General features: G+C 44.8%; 1 protein-coding gene across 2 annotated transcripts in view; it reads left to right on the top strand.

Annotated features, from left to right (window-relative positions):
- The window catches only part of LOC146199641 (tRNA endonuclease ANKZF1-like), a 45695-nt gene extending 29763 nt beyond the window's left edge, over nucleotides 1–15932 (top strand). Inside the window, exons 11-17 of one of the 2 annotated variants that reach the window (XM_084595161.1) lie at nucleotides 656–853; nucleotides 5195–5687; nucleotides 10357–10468; nucleotides 10668–10766; nucleotides 10845–10925; nucleotides 14021–14091; nucleotides 14610–15925. In XM_084595161.1, coding sequence (XP_084451287.1) covers nucleotides 656–853; nucleotides 5195–5687; nucleotides 10357–10468; nucleotides 10668–10766; nucleotides 10845–10925; nucleotides 14021–14091; nucleotides 14610–14733 — 1178 coding nt within the window. In that variant the 3' untranslated portion in view covers nucleotides 14734–15925. Of the gene's footprint in view, nucleotides 1–655; nucleotides 854–5194; nucleotides 5688–10356; nucleotides 10469–10667; nucleotides 10767–10844; nucleotides 10926–14020; nucleotides 14092–14609 lie in introns of both variants that reach the window. The other variant, XM_084595162.1, reaches the window with a different exon arrangement.
- The last annotated feature ends 320 nt before the right edge of the window (nucleotides 15933–16252 follow it).

Raw genomic sequence — 16252 nt, forward strand, 5'->3', positions numbered from 1 at the left:
TACTGAGCCTAGTGGTTCCTATTGAGTTCAATGACAAATGACTCTGTGGACATCGAAACTGCCCCAGAAAAGAAAGGATAAAAGAAGAAAATGGAGAGATATCAAGACGTTTTATAATTAACCTTATATATTGGCTTGTTTTTTACTCAGTCAGTCAGTGAGCAAGTTGATGAAAAGAAATTTCAGCAGTATATAAAAGTGTTCATGCTGGCAAAATAGTGCTTGATGTTTAGCCAGTGGTGACTTCCAGATTTAGATGATCTAGCAGGCTTTAGACAATTAACTAATTATTTGAAGAAATTTGGCAAGAAGTGTTAATAACAGAATGCACAAACTTCAGTATTCAGTGTGTCGTCTAACCAAGAGCAGTTACAAAGCTAGAGATGAAAATGTTGTGGAAGGTGAAACATTGTTATTGAACTGGCAGCACGTGAAGCAGATCACATTCTCCTGCCTCAGTTTGATTAATTTTGCATTGTTTGTCCAAACCTCGTGCTGGATAACCATATTCTAGTACGGACTGGATTAGGGATTTATTCATTAATTTCATTTTTGTGCCTTTCAGTTCTGTCATTATTGTGCAATGTAAAGATAGCCTAACTGCTTCACTGTCTCTGAGGTTAATAAAATATTTTTGCCTTTCTCTCATACTTAGGGACCTTGGAGTTCCCAGAGGATAAGACAGAAGATGACTCTGGATCCGGTTCCGATGCCACTGTGAACTGGGAAGTGTCCACTGAAGTCATTGACCTCGGTGACTTGAGAGAGTTTGCCGGAACAAGGAAACCTCGCAAGAAGAAGCGCAAAAGAAAAAAAGGTGACCGCAAGGATGGAGAACATGCTGAGAAGCCAGGTGAGAATGACATTAAAATCTATTTATCGTTGTTCATTTTTGTCTTCTAATTAAAAAAAGCTGGAAAGCTTTTTGTTTTTTTCATGCTCAACACTACCAGGCGCAATATTATCACTTTCCCTGTAGCGCAAGATGCGCCAAGGTTTATATTGAATGACAGCAGCTATACGCGACTTTACTTGTTATTCAAGATTGTTTTGGTGCCTTTGGTGGGTTTATCTTAATGCTTCTTTGCAGTCTCTTAACTGAGTGCTCCTGAATGAAGTGTGCATTCTATAGTTTGACGACCGCCATTGCTGCCACCAGATTGTTCCTTTCCTTGCAAGCTTAAGTCAGCAAGCACAAGGGCAGCCCAATAAAGCATTTCTTTAGGAAGCCCCAACGTTGTCTTCCCAGATGCTCTAATGCCGTCATGATTATTTGAATAATTTACTGTCAGAGGCCAATTTTTCAGACTCTCTAGGGACCACAAAAACGTCCGAAAATTCGGGCAGTCCGAAAAAACAAATTGTTTAGAAAATATTACTTTATACGAACTTCTGCTTGCCACTATGGTGCAGGAAGGGGTCACTAGCAAGTCTCATGATTGACGGTAATATTTACTAAGACATCGGGCAGCAATCGTCGTTCGATGGCTGTACTGCTGTCAGCACCTGGCGGGCAAACGTGCACTGGCTTAGATGAGGTCCAGACGCGAAAGCGAATTTGCCAGTGCGAATTCGCTGAACTGTCGCGTTTTAAGGATGCTTTACCGCATAGTCATCATTTGCCGTGCAATGAAGGATCCTCGAAAAAGCGGTGGCGAGGTCATATCTGCAACTACTGCGTTGCACTGCGCACAGGGCCCCGTATTTCTAGCTTAAAATTTGCTTTGTGGGATCACATTTTCGACCCCCTTGAAGCCTGGTGTAATGACATTCCACAATAAATGTTATATAGAGGCTTGAGTATTGGCAGTGGTGCCGTGTCGAATGTGATTGAAGTCCAAAAAATAGAAAAATCACTTGTGATGCACCAGAAATTTCGAGAGCTCACATACATTTACAGTAATCCCTCGTTATAACGAAATCAGCGGGACAGCGAAAAAATTCGTTATAAGCGGTATTTCGATATACGCGACCACTTGACAAAGTCTTGACCAGTCGGGCTTTAATTGCACCAAAACTGCAAGCAAGTCAAAATAAATATTTTCAGCGAATCAAAACTTTATTCATGTGCAAAAAAAAGCAGTGAGCTTTGGTTGCTTGAAGTTCTTACCGGGCGCAAGCAACCCCTGCTCTAATTTGAACAAGCTCTGCACGAGGCCGTGGTCGCCGCCCATACATTTAACCTTATTTCGTAGCAGGCGTAGGTACTCCCGTGTCTGCACCATAGTTGGCACTTCACGTGGCTCTTCGTCCTCGGCGGGGCCACCAACAGCGTCAATTATTTCCGCGTCCGTCGCTGGAGCGACCACGGGAGCAGCCGCGTCAGCCAACGCGAATGTGTCGAAGTCACCGTCTACCTCTTCGCCAGCAATTTTATGTACAGCCTCGTACAAATCGCTGCAAATTTGGTCATCGTCAGGCTGGTCATCGTCCGGGTCGGTGACGGCGGCACGGGAAAAGCCGACGTGCGCAAAGCAGTTGGCGATCTTCGAAGGTGCAAGTTCTTTCCATGAAAAGTTTAGCAAATGGATCGCACCAAGCAAATCAATGCTGTAACTCTTGCTGGCATCATACGCTGTGAGCATGCGTTGCAAAAGAGCCTTACGGTACAGCTTCCGGGTGGTCTCAATGATGCCCTGATCCATCGGTTGCAATACCGCGGTAGTGTTGGCAGGCAAAAATTCCAAAGTGATCGCCTTGAGGTGGTCGATCTTCCCATGGCTCGGACAATTATCAATGATGAAGAGCACTTGCTGATTCTTTGCGCCGAACCGTCTATCCATTAGGCGCACGTAGTCTTCAAAAATTGCAGCAGTCATCCAAGCTCGCTTATTGCTTCTGTAGACGCATTCATTTGGAACAGTTGCATTTCGGAAGCACCGCGGTTTCTCCGCCTTTCCCAGTATCAACAAGGGAAGCTTGTCCTCGCCTGTTGCATTAGCACCAAAAAGCACTGTGACACGCTCCTTGCTGTTTTCCTCCGGATGAGGATGCGCCAGGGGTCGTGAACGTGCGATTCGGTAGCATTTTGTAGAAAAATGCTGCCTCATCAAGGTTGTAGATGTCTTTGTCTTCATATTTTTCAAGTAGAGCTTGGAGCCGATGTTGACGCCATACGTCTACAGTGTCACGGCTCACGGCTGCGCTTTTGCCAACGATCGTCTTCAAGGTCACGCCGTGTCGTTTTTTGAAGCGCTCAAGCCAGCCATTGCTGCATTTGAAATCCTTATGCCCCATTTGGAGGGCGAGAGCTTCGGCTTTTGCAGTAAGTGCAGGTCCATTTACAGGGAGATTTGCGCTCCTGGCGTTCTTCAGCCACTGTAGAAGTGCACCCTCCACTTCCGGATATTTTGAATCACGATTCCTCTTTCTCTTTGACGAGAAGCTCTTTTCAAAGCCATCCAGCACAGCGTCCTTATTTTTCAACACAGTTGATAAAGTTGACGGCGGTATGCCAAATTCCTTCGCGATGTCAGTTTTCTGCCGGCGGCCTTTTTCCACTTCTTTTATCAGCAGAACTTTCTGCTCCAAAGTCAGAAATTTTCGCCTGGAGACTGACGGAGCCATTTGTCACTGTAGACCACAAGAACACACGCGAGGCAAGACTAACGTAGCATTCCGAATAACACGCAACCACGTGGCCTGCAGCACAGATCCAAATGCATGCGCCGTCGGCGCGAAAGCGGCGGGCGAAGAAGACGGCAGAAGCTTCAAAATGTGGTCATGCCTTCAGGTCATCTCGCTGTCCTCGTCGGAGCACGCTGGGGATGACGGTTGCAATGGCGGGCTTCGCGTGTGCAGACGGAAGAAAGGCGACCGGAGTTCCGAGAAGTATGAAGCACGGAAGGCCTCGCGAGGTCAGGAGGAGGCAGGAACAGCGACAGCACTCAAAACTGGCAGCAGGCAGTTCAAACGGATCGCACAGTCGACGTGCATGCGCACTTCGCAGATGCCTATCTCGGTGAGGGAAGGCGAAGCCACTTCGGGAGGTGGGGGGGAGGTGCGCGGGAGAGGGTGCCTTGATGCGCGCGGTCTCCCGCCTCCCCATGCGCACGCGCTTGGCGCGCATAGAGGCACCCTAGCGCGGGACGCTGGGTAGCGCATGGGTAGCGCGGTAGCGCCGCTTATTCCGCTGACGCTGCCTTGCCGCCGATGTTTTCGGAAAGCTGTCCGTCAATTTAGGCGAGTCCACTTCGGGAGCTGGGGGGAGGTGCGCATGACGCTGGGTAGCGCGGTAGCGCCGCAAATGCCGCTGCCTCGCTGGCCTCGCGGCCTGCGACGCTCGAATTCGTGTGTTTTCGCAAAGCTATCCGTCGGTTTCCACCGTCAAAAGAGCAAGAAAGCTAACGACGGACTTTTTTTTTTCTTTTGTGCTAGCGCCAGAAGAGCTCTTTCCAGCGGTAAAAATTTGCTCACCGAACGCACCCCATGCCAACGCGGTCTTTTGGCCACTTCAGCATCCAAGAGATCGCGCTTTTCTGGCATCGCAAATCATGAGAAAAACATCAATTTTGTGCAGATTCTATCACGGGGGATACCAACGATACGATTCCGACCGGAGTTGACAGGCCGCGCGACGGCTGAGGACTGCCAAAGCATTGCTGCTGGTTGCTGTCGCTCCGTTTTTGGGTTTTTAGATACCCGCTCCGTGCTGAGCGGTATGCGCTAGCGGCAACGACAGGCGTTGGCGTCGCATGACACATCGCCAGTGGCTGTTACCGCTGTATGCGCAAAAGCGACGCTGCCGCTCGGCGACGCCTCCGCTCGCCACTTCGCTGTAAGCAGGTAAAGCTCTTCGTGCACTTCGAGTAATGCGGCTTAAAATGCATGCACTTGGGTCGGGACCGGAAGATATTTCGAATAAAACGATATTTCGAATAAAGCGATTTCATTATAACGAGGGATTACTGTAGTTGTAAGAGCATGTCGCGGTGCCACGAAAAATTCTGAATAACCAAGCACGTTTGGAACAACAGTTGTCCATATTTTCAGTCATCAACTGTATCTGTCCTATTCTGCAGTAGTTTTCAAGCTTGGTTATAAGGAGCCCATAAATATATAACAGGAATCATGGGTTCCACAAGTAGCTTTAATGCGGGCAACCTCCTTCCCTCAATACCCAAGTGCTTTACGGTCTTGTGTACATTTCAGCCATAGAAGCTTTCTTTCAATTGACTTTTCCTTTTATGCCCAGTGCCGCGGGAGTTCAGAGCACTCAAGACAGCGCTGTTCAACGCCTGCAAAGCAGCCAACAAAGATGCACTGATGTTCATCCTGCAGGCCATCTCAGGAACTGGTGCAAAGCAATGCGATACTATTCTTCAGCAAAACGAAGGGACCACTGTGATCTCCGAAACAGCACCGTCTGTTAACGTAGCCTCTTCTGCACCTCTACCAGTGGGCGAGTACTGCCTGCTGAGTCCCGTCGGTTCTGACCCTGACGCCACGCCTGTCGTCGAGAAAGCTGTGGAGTGGGAAGCTCGTGCCAAGTTGGAACGTTGCAACTCTGTCGAGTCTCCATCAGTGGCAACGTGCGGTGAGGTTGTGCGGAGCCATGGCTTGGAACACCGTCTGCTGAATGGTCCTGTGGATTCGTCAGATTCAACACTGCTCCACTACTGTGCAAAGCACTCGGCGTTCAAGATGATCCAGTGCCTCTTGGAAGCGGGTGCTGACCCTGCCGTCAAGTGCGTCTTCTCATTTCTTATTCTAAATTCTGGACACTTTAATGGCCATTATTTATAAATTATAAGCAGCTTTTTTTGCACCGCCTTGATGGCAGAACAGTGCTGGCATAAATATGTTCGGGAAGCATTGGCCAGGCAGCTTAGCTATTTTTCCTAGTTTTTGACCGAATTTGATAAAACCTGGTATCTCTGATTCAGTTTCTTGCACTGATTTCAAATCTATAAATATTTTTTCTATTTACCAATTAGTTCAAAAGATAAATTAAAATAATTGTTTATAATTTGTGCGAATAATGGAAAAATAACTGCACTACAAGAAAAAAAAAGCATAATGAATACAACTTTAGGAGCACTTTTGATATAACAAATATTAGCGAAGTTATAGCAGTTCAAAGTTCACTGTTCCAAATGTGGGTGCCCTCCTGTTTGATTTAGAGCAAAATTGAAAACTTTGAACTGGTATAACATTGCTAATATTTGTACAATTAATTTCACTATCTCTTGAACTAATCCGCCTTTTGCGCGATGATGTGGCGCCATCATGCGGGAGCGGGCGGGAAACACATTGAGCGGCAGTGTAGCAGACGACGCGAGAGCGCACCATACGAAATGGCCACGCCAACGCTGGTAGAAAGCGAAAGCTTCCCCCCTTTTTTGGCCTCGTAGCGGAAAGTAGTGACAGTGATTGCAGCATATCATGTTCACACAGTATGGGGGAAGGTAGAGCGTTTTCACAATCCACTCATAACGCACGTACGCATATACTATCTTCGTATTGTAAGAGCGTGTAGCGCGGGCCGTGTTCGACGTGACAGAATGAGACGCTCTCAGCGTGCAGGTTTTCGGCAGACAGGAGAGCGTGGGGGCAGAGAGAGAGAGAGGGATCTCAAAGGGCAAAGCAGCCAGGGGTTTGTTGATGCTGCAGAGCTAGGTGGAATCGTCTCCTGTGACTGAGCGGCGCATATGCGCGGGGTGTCTTGAGTTACCGAGCACAATGCGGTCACCGCGGCGCCGGCATGGTGCAATGGGCGTCGCTTCCTCCTCGCGTCATCTACAACCGTGCAGCTATAGGATTTCATCCACGAAGATCGGCAGAGAGTCACACATGCACACCCCGTGAAAAGGGCATTGTCCCGGCCGGAATGCACACCTGCAGGAAACGCGCTGCATTTTTCTGGCAATGGATGATTCAGAGCTGTAGCCGGTTTCTGGCCTCAGGAGTCAGAACGGATGTGGTCGCAGTGGTGAAAAGGTTCTCGGTGCGCAGAGAATGGTCATTCTGTTGTGAAAGGATCTCCAACGTTCATTTCTGCCTCCGCCGCGATTTCTGCGGAATCAACAACTTGGTGACACATGTGAATCTCCTACATATCTGATGCGCATCTCGGTCAGGAACCAACCCTGTTCTACGTCCAGAGCGATCCACTCTGCAAGTGAACGAGCATGAACCCTCCAGGAGACTAATTTATTGTGCCGGGCGGTTTCCTTGACGTTGCAAACGGTTGGACGAAGACGACGATTATCAAGCTCCCTAACGAAGTGCATCTGATAATTCGTACACCAAAGGAACAAAATCCGGATGCTTTGGCGTGCACGAAGGCGAGCCTTTAATTAAAAAAAAAAATACTGTGCGTCGTGCAAGTGTCAAGTGCGTCATATGCTCCGAGCAGCAAAAACACAGATACTACAGGTATGTATGCATCTAAGCGAAATAGGCATGATGAAAAGTACCTACTGGAGTTTTCATCCAGGCTGTAGCGCACCAGTGATAGCTGCAATGAGGATTTCTTCGGTGCGTGATTGCTTCGGTTGCATCGGGGCCTGAAGGCGACGTATTTTGTCCCTTCTTATCTTTATGTGCGAAAGGGCTAGGTAGCTTAGATATCACAGGCGGCTGTGTGCGCTAGGCCGTAATATTTAGCATGTTTTATCGTGACTGCCACCTCACTAACAAGAAAAAAAAAATACGGCGTTTTAATGCACTGCCGTTCGCGAGCCTCATGACCAGCTCAACCACTCGGCTCGCTAACGGCGGTGCATCACAACAAACACCCTTTTTTTCTTCTTTTTAGTCAGGCGGCAGTCGCGATAAAACATGCTAAATATTACGGTCTAGCGCACACAGCCACCTGTGATATCTGCGCTACCCGGCCCCTTCGCACATAAAGAAAACAAACGACAAAATACATCGCCAGCAGACGCGCTGAACAAATGCTCATTGCGGCTATCACTGGTGGGTTACAGCTTGGTGCAAACTCTGGTAGATACTTTTCATCATGCACATTTCCTTTAGATGCATTATACATACCTGTAACTAAGTGTTTTTCGCACAGTCGAGAGTACGCAGTCGGCTGCCAAGGTCGCCCATTCACGTCTTGACGCCTGGTTGCCCTAATCCAAGCTTCACGCCGTTGCAGGTCGCGGCTCGCCGAAGGAAACCTAACAAAACGCGTCTTGCATCCCGGCACGCCTCGAGAGTGGCAGCCGTAAGCGGCACAGGTGGTTGGCATCGTTTTACCGAGGCTGTGAACGTACCGCGCCCCCAGCCCCCGTGCGTTGGCTATGAGTGCGGCGACGAGAAGCGCCGTCGACGCCTCTCAATGTGTTTTCATCAGTCGCCGCTGGGGCTTCGCGCATGCGCAGAAAACTCGCGCAAAAGGCGGATTGGCCAATTGGAAAAACAATTACATATTTGAAATCAGTGCAATAAACTGAATCAGAATATTAGGTTTCATGAAATTTGGTCAATAATTGGAAAAATAATTTTAAGAGCCATGTCCCCCCTTAACATGAACTTGCAGTTTCATCTTGTAATAATGAGAGTTGGGCCAGTTGGTGCTCGTAATTTATAAACTAGCAAAAACAAACACAGGAAAAATTTGTTGCAGTTGTTTGTGGTTATGGCGTTTGACTGCCATAACTGAGCCTAAGGTCGCAAAATGGTATCCTGCATGAGGCAGCAGCATTTCAATGGAAGTGATAAGATAACACGCCAAAGCACGAGAAAATGGTGCACTAGCTGCTTATAATTCAGTGACGCTTATTCTGGGAGCATTCACTCCAACAATATTTCCAGTGCATGCCTAGGTAGGAAGGAAAGTTGTGTGTGCCGCTCTCAGTTTTGTTTCTTCGCCATTTGCATATGCATTGTTTGGGTTGCTCGGGTGAATATTCTTGTGCCATGTCCTACTTTTCTTTGTGTTTCTGTTTTACCCAGCTAGCTGATTTGAAAGCTGTAGTTCGGCTACGTCAACAACATAAGCCATGTATACCATGTTGCAATAGCAGTCAGGCTGTGTGAGGAAGGTTTCCAGTGGATTTTACATAAACTTTATGAAGGCATGTGTTTAAAGTAGAGGTTCACAAATATATAATGTTCTTGGTTGTAAAATGCTTATGAATTTTTAAAAGCTACATACGAACTGAATATTTTCGAAGTTCCAAACATTAATGAAGGCAATTTAAACAAAAATGAATACTCTTTCTGGAGCATGGCTATCAAAATAAGCACATATACTACAGCCAAATTTTGTTTTCACCTACCTCAGCATGATTTGCCTGTGTGGCCTACCACGCATTAATTAACTCAAGAAACCCAAGATGTCAAAATTATCCAGAGCCCTCCACTATGCCATTTTGTGTAGCCTGTGTCATTTAAATGAATCCAGTGTCAAACTAAATGAATCCAAAAGTACCAGCAAATCGAATCTCACTCTAGTAACAGCAATGAGTTTTCTTTTTGTAGACTAATAGCTGACTATCGTTTTTTGAATAACATAATTGTTTAGTGACTAAGTTTAACGTTACTGTTTGATATACTCTCGCAGGACAACCTAAAGAAACCTACTAAACATTGTCACGAAGTGGTTTAATACGACCGGATACGTCATACCTTAGTCATTATGTGAGGAGTGGCATCAACAGCCTATTTCCAAAGGAGCAAGGGCACTGCCCTGCTGCAACAAAACTGCTTGAAAGCAGAGAGAGCTGCCAGCCTACAATGTGACATGGAGCTCCACCCTTCCTTGCGATGCCTGATACAAACCAGCCGTTAAATGCTGCCTTAAATGCAGTATGAACGAAACATAGCCTGCTTAGCCCTTGTGTATCTATTTTAGCACACTTTTAGCTTATAATCGGCCCAAACAAGGAAGTGCAGGAAGTTGTCATTTGGGAATTGGCATTTTGTTTACCTGCACTTTTATGTGAATAGGAAATTTCATAATTTCTCAGCGTTCAGAATGCTTCAGTATTTAAAGTATATTTACAAATTGAATCATGTTATATATAGTGTACTCGCAAACTATTTGAAGCTTCTAGTGTTTTTGCCCCTTACCTTTCAAACATTCTGAAATAGCCCTGCTGGATAGACCTATTGATGTTTGTCAGAATAACTAGCAAACCTTATTTTATTGGAAATTGCATTTTTCTGAATGGACAACAGTCTGAAATTAGCCTTGCACATTCATTATCCAGCACCTCTTATCCCGTATCATGTACCTCAGTGTAACCTGGTGTGGTTTTTTCACCAGAATACATGGCAAAAAGCTTATAGGTATTTTCTTTTGGTGAGATGTCTTTTGGTGAAGTGTTTCTGGCTGCACATGGCTTTTGCCACTTTTAAGCTACCTTTTTAAGAATTTGTGCATTTTTTTTTATTTCCTTACAGGAATGCTAAAGGACAGACACCTTATGCGGTTTGCCCAGACAAACGAACGAGGAATGAATTCAGGCTTTTCAAGGGTGCACACCCAGAGAAATATGACTATAGTGCAGCTCAGGTATGGTTTCATAGTCTAGTTTTGCCTTTCCTTTCATGACCTTGAAAATTCCTTGTGCCGTCCAATTCCCTCGTGCCTTGTACCTTTTGAAAGAAAGAAAAGTAGCGGTTTTGGGCTGCTAAACGCAAAGCAATGTAGCGGTGTCAGCACACAAACCCAGATGCATTACTTTATCTTACTTCATGTTGCACTTATGCAGATTCCAGATGCATTAACTGAGGAAATGGAAAGGGAACGCTCGCAAAAACAAGCTGAAAAGCAGCGGGAGAAGAGGAAGCTGCACAGAGAAAAGCTGAAAGTGGGTATTTGTTTCTCAGGCTGTCTTTGTTTACGCCCTTGAAGGCAGTGCATGGCAACACCTCTTCACTCTTTGCAGGAAAGGAAAGCTGCCGAAGTTCAGAGGCAGCAAGAGGAACGAGAGAAGCAGAGATTCTTGTCACTTAGCGACAGGGAAAAGGTGCGTTAATATGGCAAAAAGAACATATCAGTGTTATGTTACAGGTCTTTATATCTGCACAACACAAGGTGCATTATGGGAGAGGGAAGCGTGGAGAGTGCCCTGCTGACTTCAGGCACTCTCTGCACCCCGTGCGTATGTAGCGCTGTTTCACTATCCAAGGTGGCAGAAATTTGGTAACTGCTGCTGCAGTCACATTATCAACAAGATCGTTAAATATTTCTATGTTCTTACAACTTCGGGAACAAAGGTTTAGTGTGAATGTTGGTTTGGGAATGTCATCCACATTTATTTCTAATATTGGTTTTCATTTAACTTTGCCCTCTCCAGTCTTCACCCTGGAACTTTACAACAGAAACCTGCGTGTAGTTAAAGATTACAGGCCTTTCTCACTTATGGTATTCTGGTTTAAATATACTGAGGCCACGTAGTGCCAACATATTATGCTCACCATTCCTGTTTAATAAAACTAGAGATGTATTGCTAAGCCAAGTTTTTTAAAAAAGAGAGTTCACTAGCTGCATGCTTGCTCTGTGTGTGCAGTTGAAGTCGAGCTTTGTTACGCAGTGGCCCGATGAAAACTAAAAACTATGATTTCAAGGCAGCCATTTTATTTTTACAGTGACCAGTGTCACCTTGTACAGGTGCACCAAAAGTAAAACGGGGCACGCGCATGGTGGTCGAACTGGAAAAAACTGCGTACCGGCGTGCTGTATCAGCAGGTGCGAAGCAGAGAGCGAAATTGTGTTGGCACATCCGGCTAACCCATCTCAGTGACCTGATGCTCACCACTTTGGCGCCATGAGCAAAGCTGCGATACAACTCAATAGGGGATCTTTCAATGCATCATGCAAGGGTTTATTTTTGCCCTAGCATGCAGAAATGTTCACCTTCGGAGGCATGCATTTTATGCTTCGTCAGGAATGGCCCCATGGCACCACCTCTCTGGCTTGTGCTTCATTTGGCGGCGGGTTTATGTCGAGCTATGGAATATAAATGCTTGTGGATCAGTTTGAAAAGCGTGGTCAAAATTTTATTTGGCTCAAACAAATGTGTGAAACAAGAATAGGGTGCATGTGTTCGCTGTTTTGTCTTTGTGATGCAAATAGGTGCTCAATGACATAAGTGAACTGATTGAGGATCACTTCCTTCGATGCAGATTGGCTTCCTTGAACTGGGGGATACAACAGTTAAGAAATTTTTGTCGTAAAACTCTAGGTTGTCCCTGATTTAGTCATCCGCGATCGGCTGTATTTTACAAACATGCAGGGCGAAATACATTTTGGAGACAATGTAAAAAATAAAAGTAACTTCCAAAGAACTCCAGTGGGAATATAATTAAGATCCTTTGGAGAAAGCATAAAAGGAGTCATAACGTGTATAAGCTGCAGCATGGGTGCAGATGACCTTTGGAGGCTGTCAAGAATGAGTAGGACAACCTCCGAGAGCAACCCATTTAGTCTACTCTTTGTACGAGAACTTTTTTGCTCGGTGCATGGCCGATGTTGTCAATGGGCGTGGGAGCTTTACTGGTTACTAATCTTTGGGTGTGCATAAAAATGTTTTTGGGAGTGTTTTTCATCTGTCACTCTTTCCCTCTTCATTGCTGAACTTTGTGTTCTCCAGTGTAAGAAAGCCAGTTTGTGTTGATGCAAATGGTCTTCTGTTAACTCGCTATACTGCTGAGCACGTAATTTTATCGAAGACAGCATAGCCAATGCGTGCATGCTATTACTTTTTTCATGCGTTCCTTTGAGCCAGACAGAATTTTCATTGCACATTCCAAAGCGATGCAGGAGCATTTACACTCCTTAGCACACTAGCTCACCACCAAGTGAAGTGGAAATGACGGCAGTCGCGCAGACAAAAATTGCAATTCGAAGCATAAAGCGCATGCTGACAAAGGCTTGACGCTTATGCACTGCCTGGACAAGCAACAAACCTTTCCCTGAACTACTGAAGGCCCTGTCGCACAGTGGTGGTAGCTGCGCGGCTTTCTCGTGGCGGCGATAACGAAAGCATCACATTATCGAGATGGGTCAGCCTATGTGCAGACACCCCAATGCTCACTGTGCATCTGCTGATAGAGCGGGATGGCATGCAATTTTCGTCATTCGTCATAAAAGTAAAATCAATGCGTAATCAGGGCTGGGCAGTGGTTAGAAAATTTTAACAAAAAAAAAAGATGCCATTCCATTGAAAGAGCCACAGCCCCATCAGAAGCCGTGGAAAAAAAAATGCAGCCCTTACATGAGTGTATACAGTATGAGTGAGGTACTTACTTGAAAAGTAACTTGAGTTTTGATTGTAGTATGATGTAACAGTGGGGACATCAAATTTTTGGTTGCTTCGTTCTTTGTTTCAAATGTCGCGTGTTGCTCCAGTATGTCTGGTCTTTGTAGATGTGCGGTAAATTATCATTGCATTATTCATACTGAGCGATTTTGACTTTTGTTTCTGTGAACGTCTGAGTGTGCTGTGATGGCAGAACCAGGAAAGAGCATCAACATTGGTCATATGGGTCCCAAAAAATTGTGATGCATAGTCTGTTGTGTTTCCTCTCATGCACATGAGGTTCATTCCTTGCATGTTTTGAAATATACCAGCAAACTGGGTTGGTGCATTAATATGCTGTTGTAGAAAAATAATTCTGTGCTTTTCCTTTTTCTTCAGCAGCCAAATATAGTTGCATAGGGCCATAGTTGCGTAGGGATAGTTGCAGCAGTCAAAGATAGTTGCTCTTATGACACACTTGGATGATGTCTCATTCAGTTCGGATTGAATAATATTCACTCTAGAGCAATGTTCTCTACATATATGCCCACCTAATTCACAGAAGAGGACAGTGAATTACTTTGTTCATGACGTCCCATGTTTACAGCACACAAAGTGTCACTGTATCGATTTTGCTATTAGGGAGGAAGGTGTCATGAATTCTGAAGCATCTTTGACTTATTAAATCCAGGCATGGCCAAGTCACTCATCCTGTAGCATGTACTGTATGTTTTGGGCATGCATAATAGGTATGTGCGTGCTGAAATTTGTAGTACATGCCTATTCTTTGACACGGCTTGCTTTTTTTTTTTTTTTTTCAGAGGGCGCTGGCTGCTGAACGGCGGTTCGCAAAGCAGCTGTTGGAAACTAATGGAACCCACGTCGTGCTTATGTGAGCTTGGTTCTGAAAATAGATTTGATTGCATATGTTGAAGAGGATGTTTTGCATTGCTGTTCTACCTTAGTCGCCTATACTTAAACATTTTTGCAAACGCATGCTTGTCTGTGTGCAAGCAGAAATCTGTTAGAATTTGTTTAAGTGGGCCTTTATGTTCTTTTAATAGGTACCTTCCTTCAGAGGTAGCCTCCTAACAATGTGGTGTACTATCCTAAACTTGAAGGAACTGTGATAGGTAGTACTTGTGCAGACGAAAGCTACACTTAGAGCCTCTAGGGAGGAATCTGTGCTACAGAGTTGCTTATGTGTAAAAAAAAAAGAAAACAATGTGCCTAATGTGCAACCCTGCAAGGATTAAGCATAGTGCATAATATGTAAAGGTCATTTGACTTTATAAAATATCCACACCTTAATCTGATATGCATGCAAGTTTCTTTACTAGTGTTCCTGATAACAGCATCATTGTATAACGAGACTTATGTTAATTTTTTTTTCTTTCTCTTTTTCCCTAGACGCTGTTTTATGTGCGGCACCGACATTACTGGAAAAGTTCCATTTGAGTACAGTGAAAACAAGTTTTGCACAATGAATTGCGTCAAGGAGCATCGAAAGAAGCCTCAGACTAACCGTGCCTGATGTGCCTCGGTCATCAATGCATGCTGCTTCCATGCTTGTATGTGCCTGACTTCTAGTCAAAGGCATCTCTGTGTGCTTTTACTTGGAAGCTCAAATGGGCAGCAGTACTGCTACTCATGCAAATGCCACTTACTGCCTGCGAAAATTGCACACCAGAAATAAATTATTGTTTTTAACTTCAAATTCATTTGTGGAGCATCAATGCATGCGACATTCCAATTGTTGGTGAGAGCCAGTGTGGTGCCTAGACGTCACATTACGTAAGCAATGTTTTTGTGCTAGTGTGCGCTGTGAGTGCTCAATTTAAACCTGCACCCTGTAATCCCTTGAGTTTTCCTAATGATCTCTCAAAGTATTTAAAAAGGAGTGCCTCAGTAAGTCTTACCCCTGTCTTTCTTGGCCTGTAACTTCGCAAATACCTTAACAATGCTTCTATGATGGGCTGCAGATGTGCCCAGTGTCACTTCCTTCACACTTCTGTGCTGGAAAATGATTGCTGTTTCTGTTATATTTCTGTACAACCAATTATTTTTGGAGGTTTTATGTTCTTGAAATCTTGGGAATTAAAATCGGACATCATTTTCTAGTTAAGCAAATCTAAAAGTCGTGTTTTCTTTGAAACTGTACTGGATTTTGAATCCCCTTGGGGTGTTTTTACCATGATGAGAACAGAACCCTGAACAATTGCTATAAATAATTAAGCTTTGAAAGCTGTACCGCTATGCCTTGTGTTAATTAATATTTCTGCCCCAATAACTTTTTGCTGCTTACCGTATCTTTGCTTAGAGCCTATTTGTGCCACTTTTCTAAACTGCCGTGCGTCGGCATGGGGTACAGTCATGAGCAGAATCATTTATTGTTGCAGTTGCCTTTGATAGTCGAGTGCAATGATTTTAGGGCACAGTGGTGTTCCATGCCGTAACCACAGGTACCTTTACTTACATGAAATTCTTGGTTTTTCTCTGGAGCAGTTCGAAGAATACCTGCATGTTTCCTTACATTAATATATAGTATTTTTTTATTTACCGCTGGGTTTGTTTGAAATAAATGTAGCCTAGAGTGGGATTTGGCATGGCATTAAGTAGTAGATGAGCTCTTATTCTCTGCACAGCTCTACATATTTCAAGCAGGGGTAACTCGCGAGAAATGTTGACTGCAATTGCCACCTAAGGCTAGGTGTTAAAAAGAATAATAAAAATTCACTTTGAATCTTGATTCAATCGGAATACAGACCTTGATGAAAGAAAACAACGCACATTACTATAACATGAGCTCCATCCTCATTTGTGAGTTTTGTAACAGATACTAGTGCTACCTTAGCATGATGACAGCCTGTTCACATTGGTCAGCCAATTCTAGGTGCACACTTTAGTTGACAGCTTTGATGGCTCCTGTCTGCATTTTCAAAACGTGATGAGACTTTTGTGAAGAGGGACCTTCCATTTTGAGAAAACGGTCCTCCCGACAGTGTGTGCAAAGCAAAGTGCTTGGCGATGCTGAGAAAAAAATGTTCTCACTT

The sequence above is a fragment of the Amblyomma maculatum genome, chromosome 2 (genome assembly GCF_055883805.1).
Source record: "Amblyomma maculatum isolate TAMU_Amacu chromosome 2, ASM5588380v1, whole genome shotgun sequence".
Lineage (NCBI taxonomy): Eukaryota > Metazoa > Arthropoda > Arachnida > Ixodida > Ixodidae > Amblyomma > Amblyomma maculatum.